Source organism: Monodelphis domestica, chromosome 2 (genome assembly GCF_027887165.1).
Source record: "Monodelphis domestica isolate mMonDom1 chromosome 2, mMonDom1.pri, whole genome shotgun sequence".
In the NCBI taxonomy this organism is placed as follows: domain Eukaryota; kingdom Metazoa; phylum Chordata; class Mammalia; order Didelphimorphia; family Didelphidae; genus Monodelphis; species Monodelphis domestica.
The window spans coordinates 319894676-319912196 of NC_077228.1; the positions used below are offsets into that span (position 1 = coordinate 319894676).

General features: G+C 34.5%; 1 protein-coding gene across 4 annotated transcripts in view; it reads left to right on the forward strand.

Moving 5' to 3' along the window:
• Window positions 1-17521, forward strand: part of COL19A1 (collagen type XIX alpha 1 chain) — a 453356-nt gene that overhangs the window by 5334 nt on the left and 430501 nt on the right. For all 4 annotated transcript variants that reach the window (XM_056818442.1, XM_056818444.1, XM_056818443.1 and 1 more), the window contains exons 2-4: window positions 1929-2054; window positions 14382-14456; window positions 15852-15951. In XM_056818442.1, the coding sequence (XP_056674420.1) occupies window positions 1964-2054; window positions 14382-14456; window positions 15852-15951 (266 nt within the window). In that variant the 5' untranslated portion in view covers window positions 1929-1963. The remainder of the gene's footprint in view (window positions 1-1928; window positions 2055-14381; window positions 14457-15851; window positions 15952-17521) is intronic.

Consider the following 17521-nt stretch of genomic DNA (forward strand, 5'->3'; position numbering starts at 1 on the left):
TTTGAGTCAGCATGTTATAATGGATAGAGAACTAGACTTGGAGACAGGAAGACTTGCCCCTCACACATTTTAGTTATGTGACCCTGGATAAGTCATTTAATTTCTCTGAGTCCCAATTCCTTCAAATGTAAAATGAAAAGGTTATACTTGATCTATAAGATCTCTTTTAATACTAAATCTATGATCTCACAAGTGTCAAATTTGATCCTAGGTCTTTTTAATAGCCATTCTAGTGCTCTATCAATTATATTATAACAACACTTAGAAAGAATGAAGCTGATTGGTCAGCCATGCCTTCTAGTGCCTGCTTTTGATGGAGTGAATCATTTCACTCACATTCCCTAGGCTTAAATAATAAAGTTCTTACACAGCTTTGATGGGTAAAAATGGAAACAAAAAACCTCATTTATTTGACATTTTTTCTTTTAACCCATTTTGGTTTATTTCAGGCAAGGAAAACACATTTTATTTGTTAACTATTGTTCTCACCAACGTATTCATATTAGTCCTATTTCATTTCACAAAATCCCCAGAGAATTCATTACATTGGATCATGGCACAAGAGGTGTCTGTTATAGCCTGATTTTACAGGTGAGGAAGATGAACCTTAAAGATGTTAAGTAATTTGATGAAAGTCATATAACTACATAGGGTAGAGAAACTGAGATTTAAGCTCTAGTATGAATCCAAGATCAGTTGTCTTTCTTCTATACCATACATAATAGTGAGCTAACTCATGAAAGGGAATTAGTTTATATCATGAACTTTATCATCTTTTGTGATCTAACAGTAAGCAGGGTCTTGAAGGAATGAAAGCCAAAAGAAGGACATTTCGTTGGAAGGAGGAGGTGGTAAAGATACACTATGAAGTATGTCTTGTTTTGTCATTGAGTTATTTACATGTTTATGTCCTTTATTCCCAATGAAATTTTGGATTGTTAGAAGGTAGGGACCATTTCTTGAAATCTTGAAAAAACTGAATTTGAAAAAACTGAAAAGCTTACCATCTCTGGGAGTCTAGAGGGAAGAAAGGGAGAGAAACAATTTGAATCTTTTAAGTTTAGAAAACATATGTTGAAAATTTTTATTACCTGTAACTGGGAAAGTAAAATATTTTTTTATAAAGAAGGAACTTCAAATAAGAGCCAAGTAGACATGCTGCCACTTTCATGGTTCTGCCAAAGACTGACATTAGTGACCATGACTGATTTCTCAAAGTTAAAAAAAAAAATAGTTAACTATAGTTCTACTGATTGTTGACTATATCTATAATTAAGGTCCAGAGGAAATGATGATTGAGATTTTTTTCCTAATGATTTTTTAAAAGCCCTCAGGGTCTTACATAAGATTCTTCATTTATATTTAGACTTTTCCTCTCATTGACCGAATTCAGCTTGATTATAACTCAGGGATTAGCAAACTACCTTTAGTGGCCACCTGTCTGTTTCTGTATCGCTCTTGACCTAAGAATGATTTTTTACATTTGTAACTAAACTTTAATTGCATTTTAAAACAGAAAAATCATTCTTATCTCACTAGCCATGGCAAAAAAATAGGTGGTGAATGGGATTTACCAGCTTCTGGTCCAAGTTGTTCTGCAATTTAGAGTCCCAGAATATTGCCTGACATACAGCAGTGGTAAGTGACTAACACAAGGTCACCCAACAGTTAGTGTGAGAAGTTTTACTGGGACCTTGGTTTTCTAGCTCTGAGGCTATTCTCTAACAACTCAACCACCCTGCTTTTCATTGGTCACACATCTGAAACTAATTTGTAAACTTTCTCAGAACATTTTAATGTATCCTAGAACACCCATAATTACATAAGATGCACATGATTTTTCTTTTTATGGTAGTTTTATTTGTGAAGAGGAAAATAAAGGCAGTTTGGTAAAATTAGCATCAATATTAAAACTTTCTCTTTTGCAGGTCTGTGGTTATTCGTTCACCTGAACTCAGAGGCCATGAAGGACACTGCCTGTTGGATACTTTGGCTTTGGATGGCTTTCTTCCTACTTCCTGCCGCCACTCCTATGACAGTCACAGCCAAGTCAGGTAGTCAGGCCAGCTTTTTGGCAAGTAACCAAAAATTGGTCATATCCTTGTCCTGTGAATCACCAGTCACAAGAAATAGATATGATAATGGTTGAAGAGGCCATCCTGTCCAACCACTTCGTGGGGCAGAATCACTAACAGAATATTTAGTAATTTCTTAGCCCTGTTGACCTTTAGGTGATAGAACTTCCATCATGTCTCTTCTAAGGATTCTGAGAGGTTTTCCATAACATTTGGTCTAATTTAATTTCCATCCTCTTATTCTTACATTACTTAGTTACAGGCTAAAATAGTCTTCCCTTTCCTTCTTAGGGATTCTTGCAGTTTTCAATTATAAGTAAGATGTTGCATAATTCTTTTCCTCCATAATTTCAACTCAGTTTAATTGAAGAAATGCTTATTTAGTGCATATGAGAAGTGGCATGACATATTGGACAGTGACTGGCCTCTGAGGACTTGGGTTCAAGTCCTGTTCCTGATACAAGTTAGCTCAGTGACCCTGCCCAAATAAATTAATTTCTTGGTGCCCAGGGAGACCTCTAAGACTATAAAATGCAGAGAAGGTGTTGACTTGGGCATAAATCGCAATTTCAGTCAACAAGGATTTATTGAGATGACTAAATGCCAGGCATTGTACTGGGGATTTAAAGAAATGCAAAAACATAATTCTGTCCTCAATTAGCTCACATCTTAATAGGTATTGGGAGGAAGGGAGAGACAGCATTTGAATAACTATGTGCATATGAGATATTTGCAGGGTAAATTGGAAGTAATCTCAGAGTTAAGGCATTAGCATTAAGGGACACCTGAGAAGATTTCCCATAAAAAGTCGGATTTGGTCTAAAAATGGAAAGCACTTGCTATGTGCAAAGTGAAATAATAACTTTTAAATTTAATCCATAAGTATAATAAAGCCTCAATAATTAAGTCTAATTGAGAATGTGTTTGGTCTTAACTACTGTAAAATAAAACACTTTAAATATTTGAAAAGAAATGCAATTTAATTACCTTAAATTATTCATAGTGTAACTCACAAAGTATTTAACAGTTAAGGTCCCTGAAAGTCCTCCTTTACTGAAGGAATATGAACAATTTGAAGGAGTGTCAATTATGTCTGATTGAAAATGGTGCTTTTGAAAAATTGCTATTTGGCATAGCAAGAATCTAAGCAGACATTCCATATGTCCGATGACTGGAGGATCTGGCTAACAAATTTTAATGTATAAAATACTATATCATTCTGCTGCATGAAAAATGCAAAGAAACATCTGAAGATATGTGAAATAATTCTAAGTGAAGGAAGAAGAGACAAAAGAACATATAAATTGACTATAGCTAAATACATAAGAACTACCACAGCAGCAAAATGTCCTGGATTAAAATGCAGAGAAAAAAATTCAAAATAGGAATGAAAACAGAGACTGACATGGTTTCTACCATATTAAAGTTAATACATACAGTTTTAAACAAGCTGTAAATAATAGAATTTTATGGTTTCATGTTTTCAAAAGTACCTCTGAAGCATTTAAAACATTTACTTTCCCAGGTGTGTTTTTATTCACTATTATTTGATCATTTTAGCTCACAAAAAATACACAAAGTAAAAAATATATCAGTTTTTCCCTGAATTGTCAAAAATACAAAATTAATAAAATCTCATTAATTAATCAATAAGCATTTATTAAGCAACTACTCTGTTCTAGACATTGAGAACACAAAGATAAAATTGAAGAGTCTGTCCTTGGGGGAAGGGATATATATATATATATATATATTATATATATATATATGAAATAGATTTACATATAAAAGTAAATCTATTTCTCAGAGTACTTTTACTTCTTTACTGGTACAAGAAACTCAAGTAGTTCAAGAATATCTCCTGCATAGATTTCAGCATGCATTGGGATGAAAATCCATAGGGCTTGTCTAATAGTATATGTATATCTGGGAACAACAGTATAATTGACCAAGGAGTTGGTATACTGCAGAGTTGAACAGAAGAACTTTCAGGAAATTACAAACTTCTTTTATTGACCATAATCTTCCCTTGAAAAAATAGGCCCACCTTTTCAATGCTAATATGTTATCCTCTAAAGAACTAAGAGTATTACCCAGAGGACAATTCAGAGGAACATGGTGGGGATGAACCCAGACTAAAAGAATGGAGGAACATTATGGAAGGGTGAGCATAATGCCAAATAAAGACAAGAATAAAGGTTTCATCCAGGAATTTAATGATAAGAAGAGAAGATGGACTAGTACTCTTGTTTCTTTTTAACTTTATTTTTATTGTCATGGAAAGCCCACTTCCATATTGGTCATTGTTATAAGAGTGAAGTCATATATAACCAAAATCCCCCAATAAAACCATAAATATGTGAAAGACAGCTCCAGTAGTTCTTTCTCTGAAGGTAGATAGCATTCCCCATCATGTCTTTCAGAATTGTCCCAGATCATTGCTTTGCTGAGAATAGTCAAGTTTTCACACATAATCTTCATCCAATATTGCTGTTATTGTGCACAATGTTTTCTCAGTTCTGCTTATTTCACTCTATATCAGTTCCTGCAGATTTTTCAAGATTTTTCATATATCATCTTGCTTATCATTTCTTATAGTACAATAGTATTCCATCACCAACATGTACCACAATTTGTTCAGCCATTCCCCAAATGATGAACATCTCCTCCATTTCCTTCCTTTCTTCCTTCCAGTTCTTTGCCACCACAAAAAGAGTAGCTATAAATATATTTGTACAAGTAAGTTCCTTTTCCCCTTTTTATTATCTCTTTGGGATACAAGACCCAGTAGTGGATTTATCAGATCAAAGGGCAGTCTTTTAGCACCCTTTGGACATAGTTCCAAGTTGCCCTCCAGAATGATTGGATCAATTCACAACTCCACCAGTAGTGTCCCAATTTTGCCACATCCCCTCCAAAATTTACCACTTTCCTTCACTGCCCATATTGGACACATATAGGTGTGAGGTGATGCTTAAGCTTGTTTTAATGTGTACTTTTCGAATCAAGAGTGATTTAGAACAATTTTTTTCATATGATTATTGTAGTAGTCATGTTTTAAAGAGTTGAGGAGAGTTTGACAATGAAATATTACAAATCTACCATTGTTTGTTTCTCTTACCTTCTTTTTGGTCAAGAAGGGAAGAAAAGAAGGGAGGAGGGTAATGTCTTTCCTTTGCAAGAAATAAAGTTACAGAAGCTTATGAAAGGAAGGTTTGTGACAGTGGGAACATTATCTCTGATGATACATTCTCTAGAATTTCTGTATATGAACAGAGAGAACTGCCATTTCCTAAAATGAGTGAAGGGGAGTTTGATCTTGTAATAGTGGGTAAAATAATTTGGAATTTAGTTAGAGACTAGTAGACTCATTCAAGAAAGACAAGAGAAGGAATAAAAGCCAGACTTTGTAGAACCCTGAGAACAGGCATGGGAAAAAGTAACTCAAATGATGACATTGGTAATGATAAGTGAGTCTTATGATAATGGTGATAAATTAAAGGGCATACAGTATAAATAAATTCCCTCTGATTTCCTAACATTTTATCCAGGAACGTTCCCTTGTCTTTATATTCTGTGTTCCTTCTTGTCTGGGACTTCAAAGATTTAAGACTTTTTACTTCTAAAGTTTGAGTTATGCAATCCAATCCAAGGTAATTCAATTATATTGTACTTGAAGCTAACTTTTTGACTGCAACATTGAATACCTCTGTGACTTCAGAAAACATTTATTAAGAGCCTACTATGGGGTAGGGAGGCAGTTAGGTGGCTCAGTGGATTGAGAGCCAGGCCTAGAGATGGGAGGTCCTGGGTTCAAATCTGACATCAGACACTTCTTAGTTGCATGACTCTGGGTAAATCATTTGATCCTCCTTGTCTACCCTTTATAGCTCTTTTGCCTGAGAACTAATACACATTATTGGTTCAAAGATAGAAGGTAAGAGGGTTTTTTAAAGGAACTTAATATGTGCCAAGTACAGTGCTAAAATGCTTTACAAATATGATCTCTTTCAATCCCCCAAACAATTCTGGGAGATGTGCTACTTCCTTTTGTTCAATTATTTCATGGCCAGCTCTTTGGGACCCCATTTGGATTTTTCTAGGCAGATATATTCGAGTGGCTTGACATTTCTTTCTCCAGATCAGTTTACAGATGAGGAAACTGAGGTCAACAGAATTAAGTGACTTAATCTGTGTCACACAACTCAACTCAGGAAGATGAGTCTTCCTGATGTCAGGTCTGCCACTCTATCCACTGTACCTCCTAGCCCTTAGTTTCCTCATTTGTAAAAAAACAATGTGGGTTTGAATACATATACTGTTGTGCTTGGTTGACATAGTGGTTAATTTTGTTGAATAGTTCTAAACCTTCTCCCCCTCCAACTCTATTGTTTTATTTTATTTTTTATTACAAAGGTTAGTTCATTGAGTAGAGAGGAAGAAATGAAGGCAATTTGAAAATGAAAAAAAGATATTTATACTTATATAGATATCTACATCTATATAGATATATTAATGATGAATTTGCACTAGATGACCTCTAAAATTCCAGCTCTGTGACCCTTAAAACACTTTACTACTCTTTCTTAAAAAGGCTTTTCCTAGTGGGAAAAATTCAGAACTGGTCCAAATTTCAAAGAGAAACATTTATATGGTATGACACAATAAAGAGAATTAAGGGAAATTGCTTTTGTGGTTGATTATAATTATGGAGTGAGAGAAGAGGCACTTGGGAAGGCTCATATCCTGAACATGCCTAGGAAATAATTCAAGTACAGTTCACTTCATGTTAATTGGCAAAATGTCAACCTGGTGTTCCCTTTTTGATTGTCAAAGAGCATGACAGGCTGTACAGGGCCAGATATGGACCCCCTTTTTCAAAGTGTTAATAGCTTCTTAATTCACCAGGTTGTTTTTAGTTTTGTCTTGTGCAGACCTGGTGGTGCACTCGCTAACCATTTACCGGAGGGAAGTAACTACTTCTAAAAATAAAATATAACAAATCTAAGGAGGGAGATCAGGTTTCAGCTCTGGAGCTTGTGAAGTTGTCAACAGTGTTCTGTTAAACCTAAATATATGTAGGATAGGTTGTGCCTTTTAATTGCTTTTCTCTATCCACATGGCTGGTTTAATGGTTTATTTTCAGAGTGCTTTCTTAATATGAGGGAGACTTCAGTTTAATATGGAGAAATTCAATAATCAGATTTTAAAATTTTGACTATGTTATCGATTCTTTTCACCTAAATTTTTTGATTGTCCTAATGGTAATCCTGAAATCATCCATGATGTTGCTTTACATTGGTCAGATAAGGAGCAAATGTAAATTTTAGGACCAGGAATGGATTTCCATTTGCCCTATGCTCCCAGAATAAAAGTACATATTTTCAATTTTTAGTTATCTTGGCAAAAGTTGAGGGAACAAGCATTTATTAAAGACCTACTATGTGTCAATCACTGTCATAGTATTTTACTAATATTATGTCATTGAATTCTCAAAATAACACTAGGAGATAAATGTTATTTTTTACTCTTGTTCATACATGTTATGTGGCATAGTGCAGTGAAAACAGTTCATTTATAACTGTCTTTTGAGGGGGTGTTGTTGTTTTTTCCAAAAGATCAGCTTCTTAAAATAGACATTTCTGGGATTTTAGTTGTATCTTACTCTTTGGGACCCCATTTGGAGTTTTCTTGTTAGAGATACTGAAGTGGTTTTCCATTTTCTTCTCTAGCTTGTTTTATAGATGAAGAACTGAGCAAACAGGGTTAAATGACTGGCCAAGGGTAACACAATTAGTAAGTGTCTGAGGCCAGATTTAAATTCAGGAAGATGAATTTTCGTAACTTCAGATCTGGTGTTCTATCCACTGTATCACCTGGTTGCCCCTAAGTGTTATTATTATTCCTATTTTACAGTTGAGGAAATTGAGCCAGACAGGTGTGAAGTGACTTGCCTAGAGTCACAAAGCTAGTAAATATCCAAGCCTGAATTGGAACTTAGGTCTTCCTGCCTCCAAAACCAAAGATCTTATCCCATGCACCACCTAATTGCAAAAAGTTTAGGGTCAAGAGAACTGAAGGGAAAAACTAAATCCAAGAATAATCCCCTAAATCAATTTTTTGTGAATAAATTCAATCTATTCCCTCAATTCTCAATCTATCAACCTCCCTAACAGGGAATCACAGTTTGAGTTTCATTTACTTTCCCTGCTTGCCCTGAGGTGGAAGCCTAATTGGACAGAAATAATGTAAACTCCCTTCCCTTTCAAATCCATCCTTCTCTCAGCTGCCAAAAAGGTAGTCCTAAAGTGCAATTCTCTTCATGTACTCTTCTGTTCCAAAAAGCTCCAGTGGCTTCCTATTGTCTGTAGGATAAAATAGAAATTCATTTGTCATTTAAAACCCCTTACAACCTGATTTCAGCCTATCTTTCCAAATTGCAGATTCCAGATTGATTATTCCTCCTCACCTTCTCCACAGTCCATCTAACCTGGGTTACCTCCTACCAGATATCTACCTCTTTCCATCCCTGCCTTTGCCTAGCCTGTTGCCCATCTGGAATGCCTTCCCTCCAACTCTAGGATGCTAAGATTCCTTCAAATTTCAGCTCAAATACTGTCTCCTACAAGAAACTTCTCCTGATCCTCTAGTTCAGTGGTTCTCAACCTCTCAATTTGTAGCAATGAGAATACATAATGCATATCAGGTATTTATATTCCGAATCATAACTGTAGCAAAATTACAGTTTTGAAGTAGCCACCAAAATAATTTTTTGGTTTGGGGTCACTGCAACATGAGGAACTGTATTGTGGGGTCCCAGCATTAGAAAGGTTGAGAACCACTGCTCTAGTTGCTTCTGCTTCTCTCCTCTGGAAATCACCTTGTATTTTCTGTGTGTTTTCTATTTACTTGTATGTATACATATTGTTTTTCCTAATAAAATTTATAAGCCCCTTAAAGGCAGAAAGGGACAATTTGTTTCATATTTTTTCTAGGTGTCCCTAGCTCCTAGTGCCTGGCACAGAGTAAGCCCCTGAACATTCTTGTGGTTTAATTGATATCTGGGTAAGCCCCCAGGTCCTTGAGAGAAAATCATCAGGCAATGGAAAGAGTGCTAGATTTGGAGTCTGGTCCTTGGTTTCAGTCTCAGCTCAGCTTCTTACTATTTACGTGGCCTTGGCCAAGTCAATACATCCCCCCCCCCCAAGTCTCCCTTATCCTCTTGTATAAAACAAAGGAGTTGGACTAAGTGACCTCTAAAGTTCTTTCCAGCTCTATGTCTGAGATTCTTTAAATATTATTGGGGTAGTAATGTTTCTTTTATTTAGAATTAAACTTGAGTTTCTAAAAAATTTGAACTGTTAAATTTATTGCAGTACTATAACTAAAAAAGGAATGAATAATTTTTTCGTTAACAACTTAATCTTCATGAACAACTTTTTGTAAATAAAATAGTTCTCCATTAACTTGGGAGAGCAACTTTAGTAAAACATGGTTTCTATAATTTGGTTTGCAATATTCAATTAAAAATACCATTTTTATTTTAGTCTAGCCCACAAAACTCTATGTATATTCTCTCTTGATTAGCCATTGTAGGAACATGTAAAAGCCTGGGGCTTTTAGCAACCATTGTAAAAACCCAGAGGCTGTTCCCTTCTTCTCTTAGAAATTTTGTTTGGACTTTTTTTTTTTTGCTGTTGTTAATATAAAACACCCAAAGGCTCTCATATTGATCCACTTATGAAAAAGAATGTAAAACAATAAGCAATAGTTGTGGGCCTGAGGCAAATTTCTGTTCCTTTCTACATGAATCTTCAGGTTAAGTGCTCAGGTTAAGAATGAGCACTGCTATTAAGTGAACTGATGGAAAACAAATTTACCATTAGGACAAATTACAGGAGAAGTGACAGCTGATGGAGATGTAGGGATTATGCATGCATTGTATATATTTCTATTGCCATTATATTATTGATAAAATAACTAGATTAAATAAACAGATGCAGATGTAGATTAATAGTACATTGCTTTGAATAGCTCAAGAGCTAAAAAAGGTCACCTATATCTGTACCTTTTTCCCAAAAATATTCTTTGAAAAGTCAGAATGAGAAAAAATAGATTGTAAACTGGGATGCCCTTAATTCAATAAAATATTTCCAATTAAAATATATTTGAACTTCATGGTTTTACAAAAAACTGTACCCAATCTCCATACCTGGACTGCATATTCCCCTTATTTCTGACCATCAAAATCCTTTTCTTTGTTCAGTATTCAAATCAAATCCAGGAGCATTTCTTAATCACCTAATTTGTGCAAGGGATTGTCATAAACTTGGGATGCAAAGAAAAGGAAAACAATATGAATAAAACAAAAAAAAAATCCTGACCCTGATATTAAGAGTTCACAGTCTAATTATTTACAAACAAGATAATATAGAATGAGGGTACCAAAATGGAAGACTGGGAAAGGCAGTGTACTTGACTATAGAGACAATTAGGTACAACAGACAGAGCACTGAACCTGTTCTCTGAAAAGACCTGAGTTCAAATTTGACCTGGATACTTACCAACTATTTGACCCTGGGCAAGACCCTGGGCAACTTAACTTCTGATTATCTCTTAGTTTGAGGTTCAAGTGCGATGTTTATAAAATATACTTAGCTCAGAACCTGACATATGATAATAGTGTATAAATGCTTATCTTTCCTTTACTTCTTCCTTTCATAATTATTATCTTTTCTGTAGAGCTTTCCTTATTCTGACCAATCATTAGTGCTTTCTCCACCTCAAATTCCCTTGTTTTTGCTTTTCTGTGTGCATAATATTTCTATACACTAGATTGTAAACTACTTAAAGGAAGGAATTCTCTTTTTTTCATTCATATCATTTTGAATTGACAAGACCTGATTTGTTTATGAAGGAATTGTTTTAGAAGATATAAAGACAAAAAGGAGAAGAAAAATCCTTAAACACATATGATCCGTCATTGGGAGTTTTCAGAAAGTGTGATTAGACTTGAAAAATTGAACTATTTGAAGGCTTTGCAGGCAATAAGAGCATTATTACAGGGACATGAGAGAGATACTTGTTTTGATTGGAGCTTCATAGAAATTTTGGAGAATGTTTAAGCTTAAATAGTATTAGAAATGATCTTTTAATCCAGGGGCAATGATGATACTTATTTCTTCTCTTGAAAAAGAATGCATCAGAGAAATTTTCTTTTTTTTTCTTTAAAGCAGAAATAAGTTGTATCTTCTCTTTAAAAAATAAGAACTCCATATTCTGAATGACTGTGGTATAGTGGAAAGGACCTTGGAATGGGAATTAGGAGGTCTACTTTATGATATTAGAATACTACATAATAGAATTATATGCTATTTCTTCTCTATTAAAGACCTCTGTTAAAGAGCCCTCTGCCTTGGAACATTACCTAATCTCTTTCTATCTCATTTTTATTGTCTTTAAACTGAAGGTATTAGCCTAGAAAAGAAGGAAATAAGCATTGATAAGTAAAAATATATACCAATTGCTTTATAAATAGCTCCCTGAATTCTGATTATAACAGTAGGAAATGGAATTATTTCCCTCCTATATTAATTATCTCCAAATGACAATTGAGGAAATTGAAACAGAGGTTGTGATTTTCTCAGAATTACAAAGGTAGTAAGTGTTTGAGGCTAGATCTGAACTCAGATTTTCTGGACTTGGGGTTAGCTCTCAGAGATCCATTGTGCCATGTTACTGCCTAGTCACTGTCAGCAACAACATCTACTAATATAATAATCTTTATGTAGAAATGCTAAAAATACATGTATGTCATTTATGTGGCCAGAAAGTTGGTCACAGCCCCTTAGATTTAGAGGAGCCATCTTGTCCAGCCTTCTCATTTCCCAGAAAAGAAAATGAATTGTAGGGAAAAATTAAATGACCTCCCTGAGGTCACAGAAGTAGGCAGAATCAGAGGACATATTGGAACCCAAATCTTCTGACTCCTTTTTTCATTTTAATTCAATTTTATTTTAATTTTTAAATGCAATTATTTGTCTCATCTCCCTTCCCCCACTAGTGAGAAGGCAAGAAAAACACAACCTGTTACCAATATGAATAGTCAAGAAAAAATCACACATTTACCATATCCAAAAGAAAGAAAAGAATAGAAGGAAAAATAAAATATGCTTCAATCTGAGCCCATTGCCTCTCTATCTGCAGGCAGATAGCACAATTCATAAATCTTTTGGAACTGGATTCAATTATTGTATGGATCAGAGTTCCTAAGACTTTTAGAGTTGATTATCTTAACAATATTGCTGTGACAGTATATATTATTCTCCTGTTTCTGCTCACTATACTCTACATCAGTTCATACAAGTCTGCAATGGTTTTTCTGAAACCATTCCTTCTCCTTCTGACTCCTCAGGAGGCAATAATCTTAACATTCTACCATATATCTCTACCATACCTTAGTTTCTTCTTTGGGGATCTTTTTATCTTTTCCACATTTCCCTCTTTCTAAGACCTTGATATTTTACCTAGGTCCTTTCATTCAAGAGAAGAATGGATTTGAGAAGCAATTAGTTCCCTTTTGAGAATATTTAATACATTGCCCTCTTCATAAGTATTTGAGTTTCCAAAAATAAAATAACAAAAATAAAAATAATAAAAGAACAAAATTTCAAGCATAGATTGAAACTGAATTCTGGGAAGATATTTTTGGGCAACATGGCTTTCCTGAAACCTTTGAAATCCTACCATTCAGGAGACTGTCTTTGTTACCTAAACAGTGAAGCTGGGTTCTATCGACCGTTTCTCACAAAGAAGAGCTTATAAGAACTTGGATCTTTGGGATACTAATAATCTTAAGCTAAAATAATTAACTTTTAAAACTAAATTACATATTTTAATCTCTATCTTTTTATTTCTAGCACCTAGCATGTTTCCAGGCAGCTAGTAATATACTAGATGCTTAAATACTTGGTGGTGATTGATTTTAACTGTGATTACTGACTTTTTTTTCTGAATGGGTAAAACTTAACTTGTTTTTCTTAATCTAAAGAATTTCCAAAGAGAACATGAGTTCAGGGATATAATAACCAAGTAGATACTGAATTCCATTCACGTGAGAGAGAGACATTTTAGAGCTTTCAGATCACCTTGTACTTAATAAACCCTTCAAAGAATTTAGATAAAATATATTTGGTTTCTAGTTTGGCGTTAGACCAAACCTTCTCCCTGTTACCAGAGTCAGAGTGGAAAGTCCCGGGTTTTGCTTCTGTCTTCAAACTGATTTTGTCAATCTTGTGTAGGGACTTCCCCACATATGCTGTGAGGAATTAAAAACTGACATAGCTGAATTCTATCAGAGTCCTGAAGAAAATAAGAGTAAAACTTATTTTGTTAAGTTCAGGTTTATATTATTAATCTTTTAAAATATAATAAATGTTAAATTCTTCAAACCTATCTATACATAATAAATATATATTCTCTTTATATAAAGGCATCAAAATAGTTATTTTTATTCCTTTAAAAGTTGACTGTTTTAATTAATCTTAATGTTATTTAATGATTATCTAATTTACCGTTGTTTAGAAAATCTTTGAATGATAATTGAAGGCAGGGATCTGTCTGTCTTATTCTATTCCGAGTGACCCAAATTTCAACACCCATACTAAACACTAAATTCATATTTGTTGGTTGATGTTGATTTCTGTGTGTGGGTGTGGGTGTGTGCGTGCTCTTACGCGTGCATGTCTCATGGGCTCATGGGTGTGGATACGTTTTCAATTTACTATATAGCATTGGTGTCTTTAGATGTCCTTTCAGCAAAAGGCTTTGATCTTTCTATTTTCATTTCCTTAATTCATGGTTAATGTGTCTTCTTTTTTATTCTAAAGTTTAATGTTTCCTGGCACTCTAATTTGTAATAGCATGAAAGGAATTGTATTTTTACTTATTCTCTTTTGGGTATAAATAGTAAAGAGCTGCCATCAAGGTTATTTTTCCTAATGGGTTATATGATTAGAAGCATATTTTGATAGTAATTGTAAAGTACAACTTTTCTTTATTAAAATACTATGTTAAAATTTAATTTGAATAGGAAATTTTAATCAAGTTTAAAGGGTATGTTTTTATTTAATTCCTCTTGGATAAAGGGAAAAGTGGCATTCAAATACTTTAATTACACATTTTTACTGTAGTTGTTGATTATAATTAGAAGAATGACTGGAATGCTTTAATGTGAAATGATTACATTTTTATTTGCAGTACTCTAATGAGAACCATAATATACATTCTCAATATATTCTCTCATAGAACATTCATGCCCTGAACTGACAACAGATGGACAAGAGTTTATACAAATCAGCAGAGAGAACCTTCCTATTTCAGGTGAGCATTATAACTCCCTACAAAAACATGATAAGGATTAAAGTTGTCTTATATAGCTTTTTTCTGGGTACATAACATATTCATTTAGGCAAGTCTTTATCATTAGTCAAGGATAGTGTGTCTCCTAATATTTGTAACCCTCTGAATACCTACCAAAATATTCTGCACATAATAGGTATTTAGAACACATTTATTGATTTGTATGAAATTATATTTGCCATATTCTTTGCAACTTGAAAACAAGGCAGAGATATTAGAGAGTTTACAACAATGCTGAAGACCTGGCATAGAATTTTTGGAAAGTATTCTCACTTCCATCAAAAAGGGAAAAATGTTTTAAAAATCATCCCACAAAAGGATAGCAGATAAGGTTGAAGTCTTGGGATTCAGAAATGATTTTTAATGAATGAATGAAAAATATCTATTAAAATTTAGGGCTAAGCTACAAGGATTGATCCTTTGGATGATGGCCACAGTTACCTTCAACTAATGTTTTATTTTCTATCAATGTGGAGAAAGGGAAACCAATTTTTTATTAATTTGTTTAGAACATCGTAGAACTGCTATCTAGTTGGTTGTTGGCAATTCTTGTTTCCATCTGATACACATTGCTAGTATAATCCTGGGCAAGTCAGTTAATAATAGTAATAATAGCTAACATTTATAACAGCACTTACTATGTGCCCAACACTGCACTAAGGGTTAGAGATTAAAAAAAAAGCAAAAGACAGTCCCTGTTTTCAAGGAGCTCAGAGTCTAATGGGGCAAAAAATAAGTAAGCAACTACTACAAACAAAAATCTATATACAGGATAAATTGGGGATAATCAACAAAAGGAAGGCACAAACATTAAAACAGAGGAGAAAAGGCTTCCATGGGATTCATCAGGGAAGACAGTAAATAGCTATAGAGAGAGAAAATTTCAGGCATGAGGGACAACCAGTGGGAGGTGCAGTATGACGAATAGAGAGACAACCAGTTTGATTCATTTAGAGAGTTAGGGAAGAAAATGAATGAGGCTGGAAAGATAGGCTGAAGTCCAGGTCATGAAGGACTTTAAAAGTGAAAGAGAAGTTTATATTTTATTCTAGAGATAAGGAACTGCTGGAGTTGGTTGAGTAGAGGAGAGATGTGCTCAGATCTGCACTTGCAAAAAAAATCACTTTGGCAGAATCATTTTGCAATATCAAGAGAAGTAACTTTATCCCTTTGTCCTCTATATTGAGAAAATTTAGTCTAGAAATTCTGTTAACCAACATTAGTAGAGTTTGAAAAATCTCATCAATCAGTCGGTATACAGGAACAAAAATAATTCTGCCAAAAGTCAACATCCCCCCAATTTTGCTTATGTTTAACTGTTGGCTGAACTAAATCTTTATATAATTTTTTTAATAGGTTTTGATTTGGGTGATAGCTTTTCTCTGCGACAAGTGTCCTGTGGAGGTGAAAAAACGTGTTTTAAACTGGGAAATGCACTTCTTATTAGAGATACTCAGTAAGTAAAACTTACATTTCTAAGAGTTCCACGTAAATTACTTTCCCTAATGATTAAATCTAACTATCAACTCAGAAAATGGATCCTAATATTGTATGGTTCCTTAAAGTGCTAAACCAGGATACCATTGTGATGTCTTAAAAGAGTCAGTGGCAGGTCACAATACCTCACAGATTCAATGGAGGTACAAAGTTGTTCAGAGTACAGTGCTCAAAATATGGAGTTTATGTCTGGTGTTTGAGTTCCAACTTAGATAAATTGGGAAAGGCTCATCTTCAGATATGGTGCTATCTACAAGCGTGGTTGCAATCTAAGTAACAGGGCAGCTAGGTGGTGCAGTGGACATTGTGCTATTCTTGAAGTCAGAAAGTCTTCAAATGTGATCTCAGACACTTAATAGTAACCCAGGGGAAGTCACTTAATCCTGCTTACCTCAGTTTCCTCACTTGTAAAAGGAGACGGAGAAGGAAAAGGCAAGCCATTCTAGTATCTTTGCCAACTACATCTTAAAAGGGATCATGAAGAGTCAGACATGACTGAAAAAATGATTGAACAATAGCAAAAAGGAGCATCACAATGAATCTTAGTTCTTTCTAAGGTTCTGAAGCAAGAGACTATGTGCCCTATATTGAAATGTTATAGGACAATTAGCCTACTGTATTCTTTGTATTTATAATAAATTTTCCTTAGAATTACAAATACATTACTATATACATATGTATATGTATTTATCTCTATCTCTCTTCCCTTCCCTCACTGTTTCCCTCTCTCTCTCTCTCTCTCTCTCTCTCTCTCCTCCCTCAGTTTCTCTCTATCTCTCTCACTTCTCCTGTCCCTGTCCCTGTCCCTGTCTCTCTGTCTCTCCCGGTCTCTGTCTCTTTGTCTTTCCCTGTCCCTCCACCCCCCCCCTCTCTCTCTCCTCCCCTACCTCTACCTCCCCCTGCCCCTCTCTCTCAGTTCCTGGCACAAAGTATGTAGTAAATTAATACTTGTTGATTGAGTAAATCTTTATTCTAGGAACTTTGGGAACATACACCATTTATACATACCTGCAGGTGTATTAGCATTATGTAAAAGGATAGGGAGAGTAGACTTGTGATTTCTTTGATACTTATTAATTGGTCATTTCAGATGTGTCTTGACTCTTCATGATCCTATTTGGGGTTCTCTTGGCAAAGATGCTGTAGTCGTTTACCATTTCCATTTGCAACTCTTAGATCTTAGATCTTCTATGTACTATGCCTTTTCATGTACTATGTGCTATGTCTTTGTACATTAACTTTTACATGAGAGGAATTATGAGAAAGGAAATAAAATCAGTTTTGAAGAAATATCTCAGCTGTTATGGAAGTACCAATATAGAAGTTTTATTTCTATAAGGCTATAATATTCTATATTTTCCAAGGAGATTTTTAAAATGAGATGTTAATCACTTGAAATAGTGTTATTTGGTGGATATAGCATTGTATTCAGAGCCCAAAGTTAATGCATGCTATATTTGTATCATTTTTTAAAAAGAGCACACTGTCTCTTCCCATGGAGACATGGTGTGTCCAAGGGCAGATGATTT